Below are 16,316 nucleotides of genomic sequence, written 5' to 3'. Positions count from 1 at the left end.
CTTCTCACACAGATATGTGCTACCAAACATGCACAAGGTTCGAGCCGCATGTAGACGGACTTTTTTTGTTCTTCAAAGTCACCAAAGCGCGTGCAAACTCAGTGCGCCAGTTTATCAGCAAAGTGCGTATTTGGGAACACCGTAGTGACGACTTGGTTTAACATTACTTGGCAACAGGGAAAGTGGGGCAAATTGCACTGGTGCATTTGTGTCTCCCATAAAAGCAGCTTCACTTGAAATCACTTTGTTATTGTGCACGGTTTAAAACGTCCGCTGAAGTGTCAGATTCTTATTTAATTATTCTGCTTTCTGTATCTTCTGCATTGCATTCAGGTTACCCTGATGTTTTGTCTCATAGTGCCGTCTTAGATTAAATTCTGTAATTACAGCCACATTAGCTCCACAAATGAGACACACGGGTTCAGTAAACATATACTCAGCGTCCCATCGCTTTTTAAAGGCTCTATTTTCAGAATGAACTTTTCTCTCCAGCATCGCGTGAGCTAGCTTCGCAATAAGTGTTCAGCAAGGCAGCTGAAGCGCTGCATTATGGGATCTGTAGTTTATTGTGTTACCAGCGCTTCATATACCCGGGCCATTAATAACAATAATACAGTATATAAAATGATCTCGGGCGGATATAATTACACTGCGTGCGGATGTGGCCCGTGGCCCTTGAGTTTGACAAATATGGACTAAATAGAACTTGAAAAGATATATTTTTGAAATGTGATCGCGCAATTCAGATAGAGTTGACGCCACACTACAGCCTGCATCCTCCCTCGCTCTTACTTTTTACCGTTCATCTAATGAATACACTGAGTATGGCTTTACCAAAACAATCATTGATGGCTTAATAAAGTATCCATTATTCAAGTATGTAGATCGGAATATATATATATATATATATATATATATATATATATATATATATATATATATATATATATATATATATATATACCAGCGTATCGCGGAGAAGTAGTGTGTTAAAAAGCTAGAAAAGAAAAGGGAACATTTTAAAAATAACGTAACATGACTGTCAATATACAGTATTTGTTTTGTGAGTGTTACTGAGTGTTGCGGTCATCAAGGATTTGATTATCATTATTTCTTTCAATCAGGTTCGTATTTGTAGGATGTGTTGTGTTCAAGTTACATTCCGTGTTTGTCAATCGCTGTAAAGATGACAGGTTTCTTTCATCGATTCGTTTCTTACTGCATCAATAAACAGCTCGTCTTCTTCTTTATCTGAGACCTGACACACTGCATGCACGTTTTTTTTTTTACACTGTCTTCCTTTAGCGGGACATTGACTTTTCCACCGTGTGCTTTGTTTCCGCAGTAGCTGGAGTTATGAATATGCTTATCAGACGCTTCATATTTTTGCTGCCTTTTCAATTGTGTAATTCGGTTTTGTTCAGCTCTTTGGAACTGTTGCTTTTATCTGTGCACTCGCCAGTTCACGTGAGCGCTTGGTACTTGCAACGAAGGTTCCCAGCTGTGCTGGTGCCATCTCGTGCTATGTCCGTGGCTGTATTTAATGTTACCTTAGTCCTGGCACTTAAAACTTTCTCTCGCAGTTTCGCTGAGTTTGTGTCAAACACCACCCTGACCATCTCATCTTCCTCTCCATAAACACAGTCCTTCACCCGTGAATATTTAGTGGAGTTTGCTATTGGATTGCCGCTGACGGACGGCCTTATATGGGCAGGCACTAAATTACAAACGCCAGCGGCAGCCTGTCTATGAACTTAATTTAAAGTGTAGGTTTACATCGTGCTTTGTTTCCGAAGTAGCAGAACTCATGAACATGGTTGTATATGTCACTCGCTCGCTTCTTATTGTTTCGCTGCCTTCTCAATTATATAATGCATGTTTTCTTCAGCGCTTTTTTGAGGTCTTCCTGATTTTCTATGTGCTGCGTGATTACGTGGGAGGCGTGATGATGTCACACGAAACTCCCCCACGGCGTTCAAGCTCATCTCCATTACAGTAAATGGAGAAAAACAGCTTCCAGTTATGACCATTACGCGTAGAATTTCGATATAAAACCTGCCCAACTTTTGTAAGGAAGCTGTAAGGAATGAACCTGCCAAATTTCAGCCTTCCACCCACACGGGAAGTTGGAGAATTAGTGATGAGTAAGTAAGTGAGTGAGTGAGTGAGTGAGGGCTTTGCCTTTTATTAGTATAGATAAGATCAGCTCACTACTGAAAATGGCAAATATAGGAGGCAGTCAGGATCGAACCAGGGACTCTTGATTACAAGTCAGTAAATCTTACCGCTACACCACAGAAGCTGTTGTCTTATTCTTGAACCTTTTGTGAAAATGTTTATTTGATCTTTGGACTGCAGGCTTCACACATCATATAGTTTATTTGTACATTTATTACTGAAATATGAAAAAAATTTCTGTTTTAACAATGCGTTTACACAGATTATTGTAGAAACAGAACACACATGAAATGCATGTGTTCTAAATAATGATCTATTTTTTCCACTCCAAAACCCCAGAATTTCACTCCCAGGTAATCAATCAAAGCATGAGCTGGGAGAAGTTTGTGCACGTTCTGCAGCTGTGGGGGGATGGAATAGCAGGCTGCTTGCTGTTTGTCTTTATCAGCACATTTACAGGACAAAAGATGCTGACGGAGAGGTGCAAACGGATTTAAGGTGGGCCAGATCTACAAGATTTTTTTGAAGGCTGTGGTAAGGGGAGTTACCTTTCTAAACCAGGGAATGGAGCTGTTTGCTAATGCCTTCCATCTTCCTCCCTCTATAGGACAGAAGACTGAAAGCCATTCCACCTCTGATGTCACTTCTGTTGTTTGTCCTAATTCCTGACTGAAAGTCATATGACCAGTAGTTTGGCCATCTTGGAGTTAGCTCTATTCTGAACTCCAATCTGAGAAGACAACTCTGCATTGATTGTTTTCTTTGTTTACCTTTGGTTCTAATTTTACGGCGTCTCCTCAGTGGTGCCATAATTCTTTCACATTGTTTTGTGTCCTTTTACAATATATAGACAGACAAATTTCCCCCAGGAACAAATCAAGTTCTTTTTTTTTAATATTCATTTTATTGTAATCATTCCATATAAATCGATCAATTTTTACAAAAAATAGGATTGAGAACAAGTCGACCCCCACCCCTGAGAGAGAGAGCATGGCCAACGGGTTAAAGCTTAAGGCTTGTAAACATACCTAAATTGATGAGTTTGATAGGCCAATTGAGATGAATGGAGAAGAAAAAGAAATGCGGAAAGAATTGCTCACTTGGTGCTTTAAGAGCTTATTCTAAAATATTATTGATTAGATCCTTTGATTTTTTTCCAATTTCAAATAGTATAACACATTGGTTTCCCACTGACTTAAAAGAGGAGAGTTAGGATTCTTCCAGTTTAGCAAAATAAGTCTGCGTGCCATGTGAATGCAATCACAGTTTGTTTGTCCTTCTCCACTTTACACCCATCTGGAAGAACACCAAACACAGCTGTTAATGGGTTAGGAGGGATTGTGACACCAAGGCTGTCTGATAGGTAATTAAAAAATTTGGTCCAGAATGATGTTAATTTTGAACTGGACCAAAACATGTGAACCAGTGAGGCTGGGACTTGATTGTAGCGTTCGCAGGTTGGATCCTGCCCTGGAAACATTTTGGAGAGTTTTAGGTGAGACAGATGTGCTCGATATATAATTTTGAGTTGTATAATTGTATGCTTTGCGCATATGGAGTGCGAGTGAATTCTCTGCATTGCTACTTTCCACTCCTTTTCTGATATGTTGAGTGAGAGATCTTTTTCCCAGTGTCCTCTTTGATCTTTGAAAGGGAGGAACTGTAAAATAATTTTATATATTGCAGAGATGGTGTCTAAGTCCTTGAAACTGCAGCAATATTTTTTCCGGCAGGTTCTGTTTAACAAAGTTCCTGATTTGAAGATAGTGAAAGAAATGTGTAGCTGGAATGTTAAATTTAGAATGTAATTGTTCATAGGATGCAAAGATGTTATCTATATAAAGATCTCTAAGTTAATCCCAAATTTTTTCCAGATTTTAAAAACTGTATATGTTTGCAAAGAGAAAAGAGATGGTTCTCTTGCAGAGGTGCCACAGATAAAAGCTTCTCAATCTTAAAATGCTTTCTACATTGGTTCCATATTCTGATTGAGTGAAGTACGATTGGGTTATTAGTATATTGCAGATAACTTGCATTTATTGGGGCACAAAGCAGGGAATATAAAGACGTACTGCAGGATTTTACTTCTATTGTGGACCAGGGGCCTCATGTATAACGCTGTGCGTAGAATTCGCACTATAACATGGCGTAAGCACAAAAGCTGAAATGTGCTTACGCACAGAAAAATCCAGATGCAGGAATCTGTGCGTACTCCAACTTCCACGTTCTTCCGCTACATAAATCCCAATCAGCGTGAAAAGTAACGCCGTGCACGCTTTATGTAACGCCCCTACTCCTCCCAGAATTACGCCTCTTTGAATATGCAAATCAATATAAATTGCCCTTAAGCACAGCCTTCTGTGAAAAGACAATGGGAAAAGCACGGGGGAAAATATAAGAATTTCAGCGAATACCTGGAGGCAGTGGAGGCAAAGGAAAAACATACTATTTGTTTAATTAAACCGTGGTATAATCAACAAAAGGAAGTTGATCGAGTGACATAGCGTATAATAAACTTCATCTTAAAATCGTTTAACCAGTTTCTCAAATCACATCGCAATTAAAGTAGCACGTTAAATGCTTTGTTTTGTATTTGATCTTCTATGTGCCCTATGTGTGTGAATCGCTACCTGCTTCTTAAACCGGCTCTCTTCCTCTGACAGGACACAGAATCCATTACATTCATGATATTACAGCTCTCTGAATAACTAAAATACTGAGATGTATATGTGATATTATTTTCATGATAATAGTTAAAGCATGTTATTGATTGAGTGCAACCTTCGATGAAATTATTTATTGCAGCAGTACTCATGGGCGGCTCTGTCCAATAGAGAAAGTCCAATGTCAATATGAAATATTATGCACGATGGAAGGCCACATCCGTGGCGGACACTGCATAGCCGCCTCGTGCTCATGACACAAGCGTTTAACTTTTGTCGAAATTTGCCGCTGTGTTTTTAGCTGTGTCGTTATTTTATCTTTCTGTTTTATATTCAATATATACAGTATTGGCATGGCCGCCCCTGCAGTCCTTACGTTTCTTTCTCCAAGTAACCGATCCCCACACAATCAGCTCTGTAATAAACGTTACGCCATCTGTAAGCTTAGAGCACTGATTCTTCAAAACATACAGTTTAAAGATACAGTGATATAAATACTCCGAGTGCTGCAGTGAGAGTAATATGGAAAAAGATGATCCGCTGTGGCAACTCCTAACGCGGCAAGCTGAAAGAAGAAGGTGCAGTTAGAGTAACAACACTAAAGCAGTTATGGTATTTGGAATACTATGTCTATTCCCTGGACCATTATATTGTTACAAGTTAATTACAATCAGATGCATTACACTTATAAACAATATGCGGTTAGTTTCAGTGTATTTATAAAGCCGTGTCAGGAAAATAAAGAGTAACCACACAGGAACAGTAGCACTGCTTTGACGCTGGGTGCCGCCAGTCTGCAAAACTGAGCGGAGAACTTGCGTACAACAAGGTATGAGGTTTATAGCTTGTATGTTTGCTGCCCAGTAATAAAACTGAAAGTTGGGTAGAGCCATGCCACCTGGTCTTTGTAGGGTCGCTCTTTGGATACGTGGATGCTTTGAGTTCCAAATAAATTAGATTATTGTTGAATCTAATTGCTTAAAAAATTATTTATTGATGTACTGTATATTGGAATGTTTTGAATTAACAGCGTTAATTCTTCCAGCTAGAGTAAGATGAAGGGTTGACCATCTATGCAAGTCTTGCTTAATTTTTTCCATGCAGATGGCAAAGTTTTGTTGATAAAGAGCTTTATGTTTACTTGTGATGTTTACCCCTAGGTATTTAAACTGTTCTGCAATGATAAAAGGTAGGGTATCTAATCTAATGTTATATGCTTAAGAATTCACTGGAAAGAGTACACTTTTATTCAGATTAATTCTGAGACCAGAGATCTTTTAAAATTCTGTAAGTGCTGTTAAGACTGCAGGCACAGAATTTTGTGGGTCTGATATATACAGTACCATATCATCTGCATATAGAGAAATTTTCTGTTCCAGTCCTAGTTTAAAGTAGTCTGAACAAATGTTGTTAATACAAACTGAACCTTCTGGATTGGTATACAGTAGTTTGATCCATGCACAAATGTTTGGGCCAAACCCAAATTTCTCTAATGTAGTGAAAAGGTATTTCCATTCAATCATGTCAAATGCTTTTTCTGCATCCAATGATAATAGTATTTCTGGGGTGTTTGACTTTGTTGGTAAGTATATTACATTAAACAGGCGTTGAAGATAAGTGTCGACCCTTGATAAATCTAGTTTGATCTTGTGATATTACCAAAGGAAGCACTTTCTCCATCCTTCTTGCTATGATTTTTGAGAGTATCTTAACGTCATTATTCAGAAGTGAAATTGGTCTGTATGATGCACATTGTAATAAGTCCTTATTTTGTTTAGGAAAGATGGTGATTAATGCTTGGCGAAAAGTCTGAGGTAGAATTTGATCGTCTCTAGCTTCTGTAAATGTTGCTAATAGGAGGGGAGCTAGCAAAGTGGAGAATTTCTTATAAAATTCTACAGGGTATCCATCAGGGCCTGCAGCTTTCCCACTGAAGTGACTTTATAGCATCTAGTAATTCTGATAGCTCCAGAGGTTTATCCAGTTCCGCCACACTACAAGTATCTATTTGTGATATCTGTAATGTATCCAGAAATGTATTAGATCGTGTGTTGTCTTCTTTAAACTCAGTAGAGTATAAGGATTTATAGTAGTCTCTAAATGTGTGCATTATATTTTTATGGTCGATGATTTCGTCTCCGTTCGTGTTGGTGATTACTGGGATTGCGTTGCAAACTTCTTGCTTGTGGATTTGTTGAGCTAAAAGCTTATTAGCTTTCTCTCCGTGCTCATATTAATGATATCTGGATTTATAAATTAGTTGTTCAGTTTCTTTAGTTGTCAAGAGGTTGAGTTCTCAATGCAGAGCCTGCCTTTTCCTATGTAGAGCCTCGCTTGGAAGCCTGGCATGTTCTTAATCTATTCTAGTGATTTTGCTTTTTAGCTCTGATACTTCCTTGGTTTCTAATTTATTTCTGTGGGAAAGATATGAAATAATCTGTCCTCTTAAGAAGGCCTTTAGAGTTTCCCAGAGTATTCCTGCAGAAACCTCTGAGGATGTATTTGTCTCTAAGAAGAAACTGATTTGTTTGGATATAAATTCTGTACAGTTCTCGTCTGCTAATAGAAGTGGGTTAAGATGCCATCTGTGAGGTGAGTGTGTGGGGCATAGCAACTTTAGCTCCAAGATCAGAGGTGCATGGTCGGGAATAACAATAGTATTGTACTTGCAAGATTTAATTGTTGGCAAGAAATTATTATCTATAAAGAAATAATCAATTCTTCAGTAGCAATGATGTACTGGTGAGTAGAAAGAATATGTTCTTGAGTTTGGGTTTAGAAACCTCCAGGGGTCTGATAAGTTGTGGTCAGTTTACTTTGTAATTATGTTTGCAGTGCTAGATGTCATCCCCCCTGTGATAGAAGTCCTATCTGAGAGTGGATTTAAGCCACAATTAAAGTCCCCAGCTATTATAATTTTATGAGTGTTCACATTGGGAATGGATGCAAATAAATTTTGTATGAATTCCTTATCGTTGACATTAGGTGCATAGACATTTATCAAAACCATTTTACAGTTAAATAAGTTGCCCGTGACCATCACATATCTCCCTTCAGGATCCAATACTACATCTGATGCTACAAATGAGACTGTTCTATGCATAAGAATTCCCACACCTCTAGTTTTCTTTGTAAAGCTAGAATGGAACATTTGGTAAGTGGGTCTCCTGTAAAAAATACTATTTTAGCATGTAAACATGTTAGGTGAGAGAATACTTTTTTTTCTCTTTAATTCGTGATTGAGGCCTTTTACATTCCAGCTCACAAAGTTAACTGTCCCATCATGGAGACATTGATTTTGAATTTTTGATGTCATTTTATAGTCTTAACTGGAAGTGAGACAGCTTTAACCTAAATTTCCTATTTTCCCAAGAGTTATTGCCATGCAGCCTATTGTTACGTTGGTAGTTATAATTATAAGGATTAAAAGGATTGATTAGATATAGATATAGCCTGCTCTTTTTCTCTCTCCTTTTCTTTTTACATAAGCTGTTTTAATAAATACATAAATAGACAGAATAATCATAAGCAAAACGAAATACTGTGAGAAATACAAGGCTACTGTAAAAGGCTGTCTCGACGTTTGCATGCGCATATTTCAAGCGTCTTTGTTTGCGTGCACTAGCTTTATAATCGAGGTCCCATGTCTATTGACTTGCAAAAGTTTTGCACAAGTATTTTTTGAGTTGCATAATTATACATGCAAACACACATGGAGCCCCACACACATAAAAAAATGTATTAATGAAGATAATTGACAGCTTGTTTATGCTACCAGAGCACATTCTGGATGACGAAGAGAAAGAAACAAACACACCTATAAAGATTTGTAAAGGTTGACTTTGTAGTGGACTAAAAAAAACAGCTAATATTCACACCGTCGATATTACGGTTATTTATTTATTTTTTCGGTGAGGATCCCAGGAATGCACCCAGCCTTGGCCCGACTCACACACACACCCTCACAGAGACAAAAAAGCAAACAGTAATAAAACAGAAATTAAAGAATGTATTAAACAATAATAAATGAGATATAACTATACAAACTACAACAGTTCCAGGTCCCTTCCGGTGATTATACAATAAACACAAATTTAACAATAATAAATTACTAATAAAAACCACACACGATGAAGTCCATGAAAAATAGCAAATGGTGAAATTAAATAATGGTGGTAGATAATCCAGAGATCACCACTCTATATATGAGTATAAAGGTCAGTCCTACTGGTATTTCCTGATGAGATGATGACGTGTGAATGGGATCAGAATCGCTCCTTTCTTCGTAGGACGACACCACCTCCTCAGACAGTCCTCATGCAGCAGGAAGACACCAGACAGTCCATACACCCAAAACAGGAGACGATCCAGGACAAAACATGAATCCACAGGAAGCAAAATGGGAAGGCAAAGGACAGGCAACTCCAAACACAAAACTCAAAAGACTTCCTTTCTCTATAGAACTGGCCTCCCTTTTAAATGTTGCGCTGGTCTCCTTGTCTTCAGCAGCCCCTGCACCCTCCGCAGACGACCAATCGGAGCCACTGCAGGGACTGCTGGGAGTTGAAGTTTCTTTACCCAGTAGCACCGCTACAACGAGACAGAGGCATTAAGCCACCTCTGTGACAATCTGTCTATCTGTGCGGCTCATTTACTTCATTTGACCCAATGTGTTTAGTTTGAAGTGAAATATTATTGAAATAATAACTACATTTATAAATCGCTTTACATCGACAGGGGAACCACTTCAGCCACTGCCAAAGTGTAGTACCCACCTGAATGATGTGACGGCAGCCATTATTGCGCCAGTATGCTCTCCCCACATTAGCTATTAGGTGGTGAAGGGATAATAGAGTTAGAGACAGGGGATGAATAGGGGGCCAGAAGGAGTATGCCATGATAGGAAATTTAGCCAGCCAACTCATTTTGAACCATGCCAGGGGATATTTACTGAGCACAGAGAGTCAGGACCTCACTTTTATATCTCATACGAGAGACAGCGCCATTTTTATAGTACAGTCAGTGCACTGGGGCATTGGATTCCATACACAGACCACAGGGTAAGCACCCTCTGTTGGCCACACCAACACCTCTTCCAGCAGCAACCCAAGGTTTGTCCAAGGTGGTCTCCCATTCAAGTACTGACCGGACCTGAACATGCTTAGCTTTAGGTGGGTGACCTGTTCTGGAGTGCAGGTGGTATCTCCTGTTCATTTCACTCTACATTTATTTGTGTACATAATATTATAACTTAATGGTCTTGATTCTGCATTATTGCACAGTTCAATTATGAATGCATTGTATTGTAAAATCTGTAAGTGTTTTTCTGCTTGATCACTATTCTAGTTTACATGGAAGAACCATATGGACCATTCCATACCATTTTTTGGGGATTGTGTTTACACATTCCTGATTAAAGCAGAGAATTCTGTACTCTCCCAATTTTACTTAATTTTTAGAGGTGGGTGTGAACAGTAAGCAGGCATTTATTTAACTGTTGATACTAGGTGTTACCTCACTTTGTCCATTACTTGGCTGACGAGGACTGGATATTACATTGGTAACACTGGGCACAAAACATAAACCCACCTCTAATAGAGTCTCTTGTTCACTGCAGGACATACCCACACACACACACACACATACATACCCAAACTCTTTCGCTCATTTTGAGCAATTTACGTTTATCCATTAACGTAATGTGCATGTAAAATGATTACATTCAACACTGCAATGACAGCTTGGTACCAATTGAATTCATCAGACTGCCCTGGCAGATGTGGCAGAACACTGTTAGATCTCTCATTACACTCATTAACAGCGCTGAGCATCTGAAGCTTTGTTGTCTGTTTTATCAGCAAGAAATCAATCTCATTCTGTGAGAGTAGCCATATGTTTAAGATCACCATTCATAAGAAGATGGAGGGAACATTTAGGCTCCCCTATTAAAATGATATCAGCTAGCTGGCATATTAGTCAGCTTTGGCAGACAGATGGCAATTATGTATTTGTGCTAAATCAGCAAAAAAAAAAAAAAAATTACAATTACTGAAAGAGACAGTATTAGAATTTCTCTGTTATGTGCTGATTAAACATCTGGGAGGAAATCAAACCTGAAATTTTTTTCAGGAAGCATAGGGAATGATGTTTTCTCCAGATATTCAATTCAAAGTAATGATATTATAGCATACATAACAGCAAAGATGTGAAAAAACAAACCATACCATTTTGTAAGGCTGCAGTGTCCTGCGGGGCTGGAGCCTTTTCATGCAAACATATTGTACAGGGCAGGAATGATCCCATAGACGGGGATCCAGTCCACTGCTGGGCGAACACACTTACACACCACACATTAGGGTCAATTTAGCATCACCAGTCCACCTAACCTGCATGTCTTTGGACTGTCAGTGGAAACTGGAGCATCCGGAGGAAACCCACACAGACATGGAGAGAACGTGCAAACTCCACACAGGGAAAATCCATGAAGCAAACCCTGGTCTCCCTTACAGGAGCACCACCATGCGACCTACTAAATAAATCAATTATAATAAACATAAAATGTGACACTCAAACCTATTTAATCCAATTCATGGTGGCCATGTTTTGCTTATTGCATAGTTTGGTTCTATGGTTACCGATCGGGAGTCAGCAGGCCTGCATTGTCTTTGCATGTCAGTATAAAAGGTGAGAATTGTGCACTCCCAGGTCATTTGAGATTAAATTGAAGATACTTTAGTGTGTGGTATACTTTGCTTTATTTTTGACCTCTGATTTAAAGGCCTCTTACTGTCAAATTTAGATTTCTGATTTAGGCTTTGGGTGAAGATAGGACTGATTCTTGCTTTTGAATTTTCGCTCTGTTTCTGAGTACATTTCATCTCCCAATATCTATTTAAATAAATCTTTGTACAATTTTATTAATGATACTATCAGTACAATACAATGAATGTTTGTATAGCCCAAAATCACACAAGGAGTGCCGCAATGGGCTTTAACAGGCCTTGCCTCTTGAAAGCCCTCCAGCCTTGACTCTAGAAGAAGACAAGGAAAAACTCCCCCAAAAATAATGGAAGAAACCTTGGGAAAGGCAGTTCAAAAAGAGACCCCTTTCCAGGTAGGTTGGGCATGCAGTGGGTGTCAAAAAGAAGGGGGTCAATACAATACAATACACAGATCAGAACAAATACAATATAATAGTGTAATAGAAATATTACAAGTATAGAGCAAAATTTAACAGTAGATGATATCACATAATACAGTTTGGATTTGTTCAGAGTCCCGGAGACCTTGGCCATTAAGCTGCCTCCCCTTATTGGCTATTCCAAGCTGAATCAGCTCTGGGCCAGCCTATCCAATGAAAGGACCCCTCTACCCGACGATTTCTGCAATCCTGCATCGGCGATGACTTTACCTTAGGCAGGCAAAACAACTTGGCAGGTGGGCAGTGGCACCAAGTGCCACATTTGAGTACCAAAAAGAGAAACAGAATAGGTGAGGTTTAGTAACAGATTATAATGATCATATTACTTATGATTTAGTGCTAATGACTAATAACAGAGATGCAGTATGTACAGTTAATCAGCAGCTTTAGTCAGGGTGTGCTAAACTGAAGTAGTGAGCCTTCAGCCGGGATTTGAAAGCTGAGACTGAAGGGGCAACTCTTATAGTATCAGTCAGTCTCATAATATGAAAACCACTTAATTCATTGTTTTGTTAGAAGTGTACAGTATTTCACTTATCTTAATATCCACAATAAGACTCAAATACTTACTTATAGTACATAACATGTACACTAGGACCCCATTAATGCTATTGAAGGGAGGGCATGCTGTGGCCACTGTGGGGGACTGGGGATTCTCTTTCCCCACAGGTCTACCCACTAATGACAACGAGGGGCGAAGTCAGTCCGCACCACCTAGGGATCTAAATGGGCTTCATCTGGCACAGTTGCTAAAGATTCTTTTTCTGCATTCCCACTTGGACTTCCACCCTTTTGATCACGGTGCAGCCAGTGATAACCTTGCTGAAAGGTTTCACCACGAAATTGCAACGATGGAAACATGTTATCAGGGCAAGTGGAATTCCATCAACGCTGGCCGACACTGAAATGAGAAAACCCGGGTGCTGACTACAAGTGAAAATCATCAGCCAAACATTTTTAGCTCAGTTGATCTAATGAAATGTGTCAGCATCATTTAGCAATAAAACACTGTAAATGGAATAAAAGTTAATTGCATGTTTCTCAAACATTTTACCGCAATACAGTCAGTCTAAACTCATATTTGTGTTCGGTTTGAAGCTGTTTATACTAATCGCTGAAATAATTTCAGGAAGAAAAACATTTGGAATAAATTTGTTGTTCGGTGCTATCAGTATTTAGATAAAATAACATTATTAAGGCCACTCTGCACTGAATAGGACAAGCAGGTTAGAGCATACATGGATCAACGTTGTCAGGACAAACATATGTTCCTGTATCTGATACAGTGCCTTTCAAAGTAAGCTTTATTGCTAATTTCTTTGAAGTACAAATAACATTACATTCATCCATATTCACAAGGCAGTTTAAATGAAAGATTCATGGGGTACCAATGCCTGTCCAGGGGTACAGTTTATTTTAAACATTGTACATTTAATAATTAAGTGCATAGAGTAAAGATATCAGGTGTAAAGGACAACAATAAAGAGTTAGGATGCCAAGACAGGCACCCCGTTTAATTGGATGTAGCAAAAGTAAAACCACACACGGTTATTGCAGTGTCATCTCTGCAGACATGAGCTCAAACAGAACTGCCAAAGATGGTGGAGCTTCAGGCTTTCAGTCCACCCGACATTAAGAGGTGGGTCCAGGTGGACATACACCGGAAGTGATGTCAGAGGTGTTCTAGCCATCAATCATCCAATCTGCAGAGGGAGGAAAATGTTAAGACACAGCGCCAACCCCTGGTGCAGCGGTAGAATTACATCCATAAGAGCTTTTCTGTTACCGCTTATTAAAATAGGAGTACAGTAGTGTTTTGAATAGTATATTAAAATACTTTTTTAAAATCAGGAGTGGTCTCCCCTAGACTTTCTCATATACTCAGATATGGGGATGGATATTTGAGGAGTTAACTGCAATACAATGATTATATTTTTATATTATGTACTTTAAAGAACCATCAATACAACAAATCAAATCTCATTAATTAATATATTGAACAATTATTATAAAAGTAAAGTTGAATAAACCTGACTCTGCAGCTGCATGAATAAAAAAAAAATAAAAAATTGAGTATATGTTCAGATAAAGTACCACTTCTGGTTAGCAGAAACAACCCAAAAGTTGATAGAAATCCACGTTTTGTACCTAATAATTTTGTGGAAAATTTGATTGACCTATGTGAAAGTGTACTCATGTTATCATGTTTACATATACACACACACACACACACAGATATAATTTAAAAAATGGTATTTTCAGATTCAGGGAGGTCTAAAACGTCAAGATTCATCAAAATCTCGACATTGAATTTTTGGACAATTACAATACTTTCCCTATACTTTGTATATGAGGAAATAAAAAGAGAGGAGTTGGTAGGTTTAAATATCCATTGGCTACATAGCCTATCTCTGTGGCCTTACTAGTGCAGGACGGAGTCCAAGTATAACGTTCTTTGAATTGTTTCAATTTCCATCCATCCATTTTCCAACTTGCTGAATCCGAACACAGGGTCACGGGGGTCTGCTGGAGCCAATCCCAGCCAACACAGGGCACAAGGCAGGAACCAATCCTGGGTAGGGTGCCAACCCACCGCAGGACACACACAAACACCAAGCACACGCTAGGGCCAATTTAGAATCGCCAATACACCTAACCTGCATGTCTTTGGACTGTGGGAGGAAACCGAAGCGCCCGGAGGAAACCCATGCAGACACGAGGAGAACATGCAAACTCCATGCAGGGAAGACCCGGTAAGCGAACCTGGGTCTCCTAACTGCGAGGCAGCAGCACTACCACTGCGCCACCATGCCGCCTTTGTTTCAATTTCCCTTGTGTAAACATTTGGGTGTTTGTGTGTGTGTGTGTGAGATCTGGTTGTGTGTTCATGAAGCCATTCTGATTTTGTGCTTACCTCCCATTTCTCCTTCTTCCTATCATAAATGTAAGTAGCACTTTGAAGACTTCACATTACAGGACATACACACACATGCATAGTTAGTTACGCATGCTCGCACACAATTTGTAAGCTTTGGGTAATATAACTGTTTTGGGCCATTATGTCAAGGGATATATTATCACAAGATGTCATTTTGAACAATGCTACATTTACAATCTGACCAAGATATTCTATTTGTCTTCAGCACTGTGCAGCATCTTCTTTTTGTGACCAGAGATGTTGCAACATGAATGTAAAACTGGTCTTAGAAGATTTTTTTATATATATGTCATGTTAGGGAGCTGACAGCATTATTGTTGTTAAATTTAACCTGCCAGCTTCTTACAAGTATTGAATTTACTGAATTCTGTTAATAGTTGCCATATGAGGCAACTCCTTTTCCTGCATAATATTGACATGTCTGTTACATAACTCTGTAACAGATCCCAGTGATTATCATATCTTGACCATCAATTAACCCTAAGCTTATTACTGTGGCTTTTCTCTTTCTCATCAGGTCGTCTGAACTGGTGGTCCACCATGTGCACGAGTTGCAAGCGTCTTCTTCCACTGGCTACAACTGGGGATGGAAACTGCCTTCTGCATGCCGCCTCTTTAGGTGAGACCATAGCAAAGCATCATTAGCTCCTTATCCTGGACACATTGCTAATTACAGGGTTAAAACAGGGTGCCAGTCTAACACCGGGCACATTAGCAAGCCCCCATATTCCCTCATACGGGACCAGTTTAGACTCACTACTCAAACTAACACTCACATCTTTGGCATGTGGGAGAAAAAGCATAACATCTGAGGAAAATTCACATAGACAGAGACGTGAATCCAGCTTCACTAACCGCCTCTTATGATAGCATACCTGTTTTTATCACTTCATATTTATACTGTATAGACACTGACACATGTTCATTCCCTTACAGCTCATTGAAAAAGTGCTGTCTGCCTCCTTGTAAGTGATAAAATGAAAAGCAATTGTCCCCTGTATACCTTCATGCCTTTGATATGTGATTGAGTAAAGCAAAGCAAGTGTAAGAAGAAAGTGTTTCTAATTAAACAAAAATTTTCTAATATGGCCTGGACACATTTTTTGGTACCCCTAGAAAAGGTCATAAATAACAGGATTTGAGCTATTTTTCCAACTCATTGTTTTCTTTAATTAGTATCACATAGCATATGTCTCCAATCGTGCAGTCAGTCATTCCGCCGATTACAATGGAGGAAAGTAGTCCCTCTGCTGTTTGGTCTCATCATGTGTCCCACATTGAACATGGACCAGAGAACGTAAAGGAAAGAGTTGTCTGAGTAGGTCAGACAGAAAAT

At 39.0% G+C, this 16,316-nt stretch overlaps 1 protein-coding gene across 2 annotated transcripts in view; it reads left to right on the top strand.

The window, feature by feature from the left end:
- Window positions 1-16,316, top strand: part of otud7a (OTU deubiquitinase 7A) — a 539,312-nt gene that overhangs the window by 411,145 nt on the left and 111,851 nt on the right. For both annotated transcript variants that reach the window (XM_039773581.1, XM_039773580.1), the window contains one exon: window positions 15,498-15,599. In XM_039773581.1, coding sequence (XP_039629515.1) covers window positions 15,498-15,599 — 102 coding nt within the window. The remainder of the gene's footprint in view (window positions 1-15,497; window positions 15,600-16,316) is intronic.

Source organism: Polypterus senegalus, chromosome 12 (genome assembly GCF_016835505.1).
Source record: "Polypterus senegalus isolate Bchr_013 chromosome 12, ASM1683550v1, whole genome shotgun sequence".
In the NCBI taxonomy this organism is placed as follows: domain Eukaryota; kingdom Metazoa; phylum Chordata; class Cladistia; order Polypteriformes; family Polypteridae; genus Polypterus; species Polypterus senegalus.
This window is presented reverse-complemented; position numbering and strand designations above follow the sequence as displayed.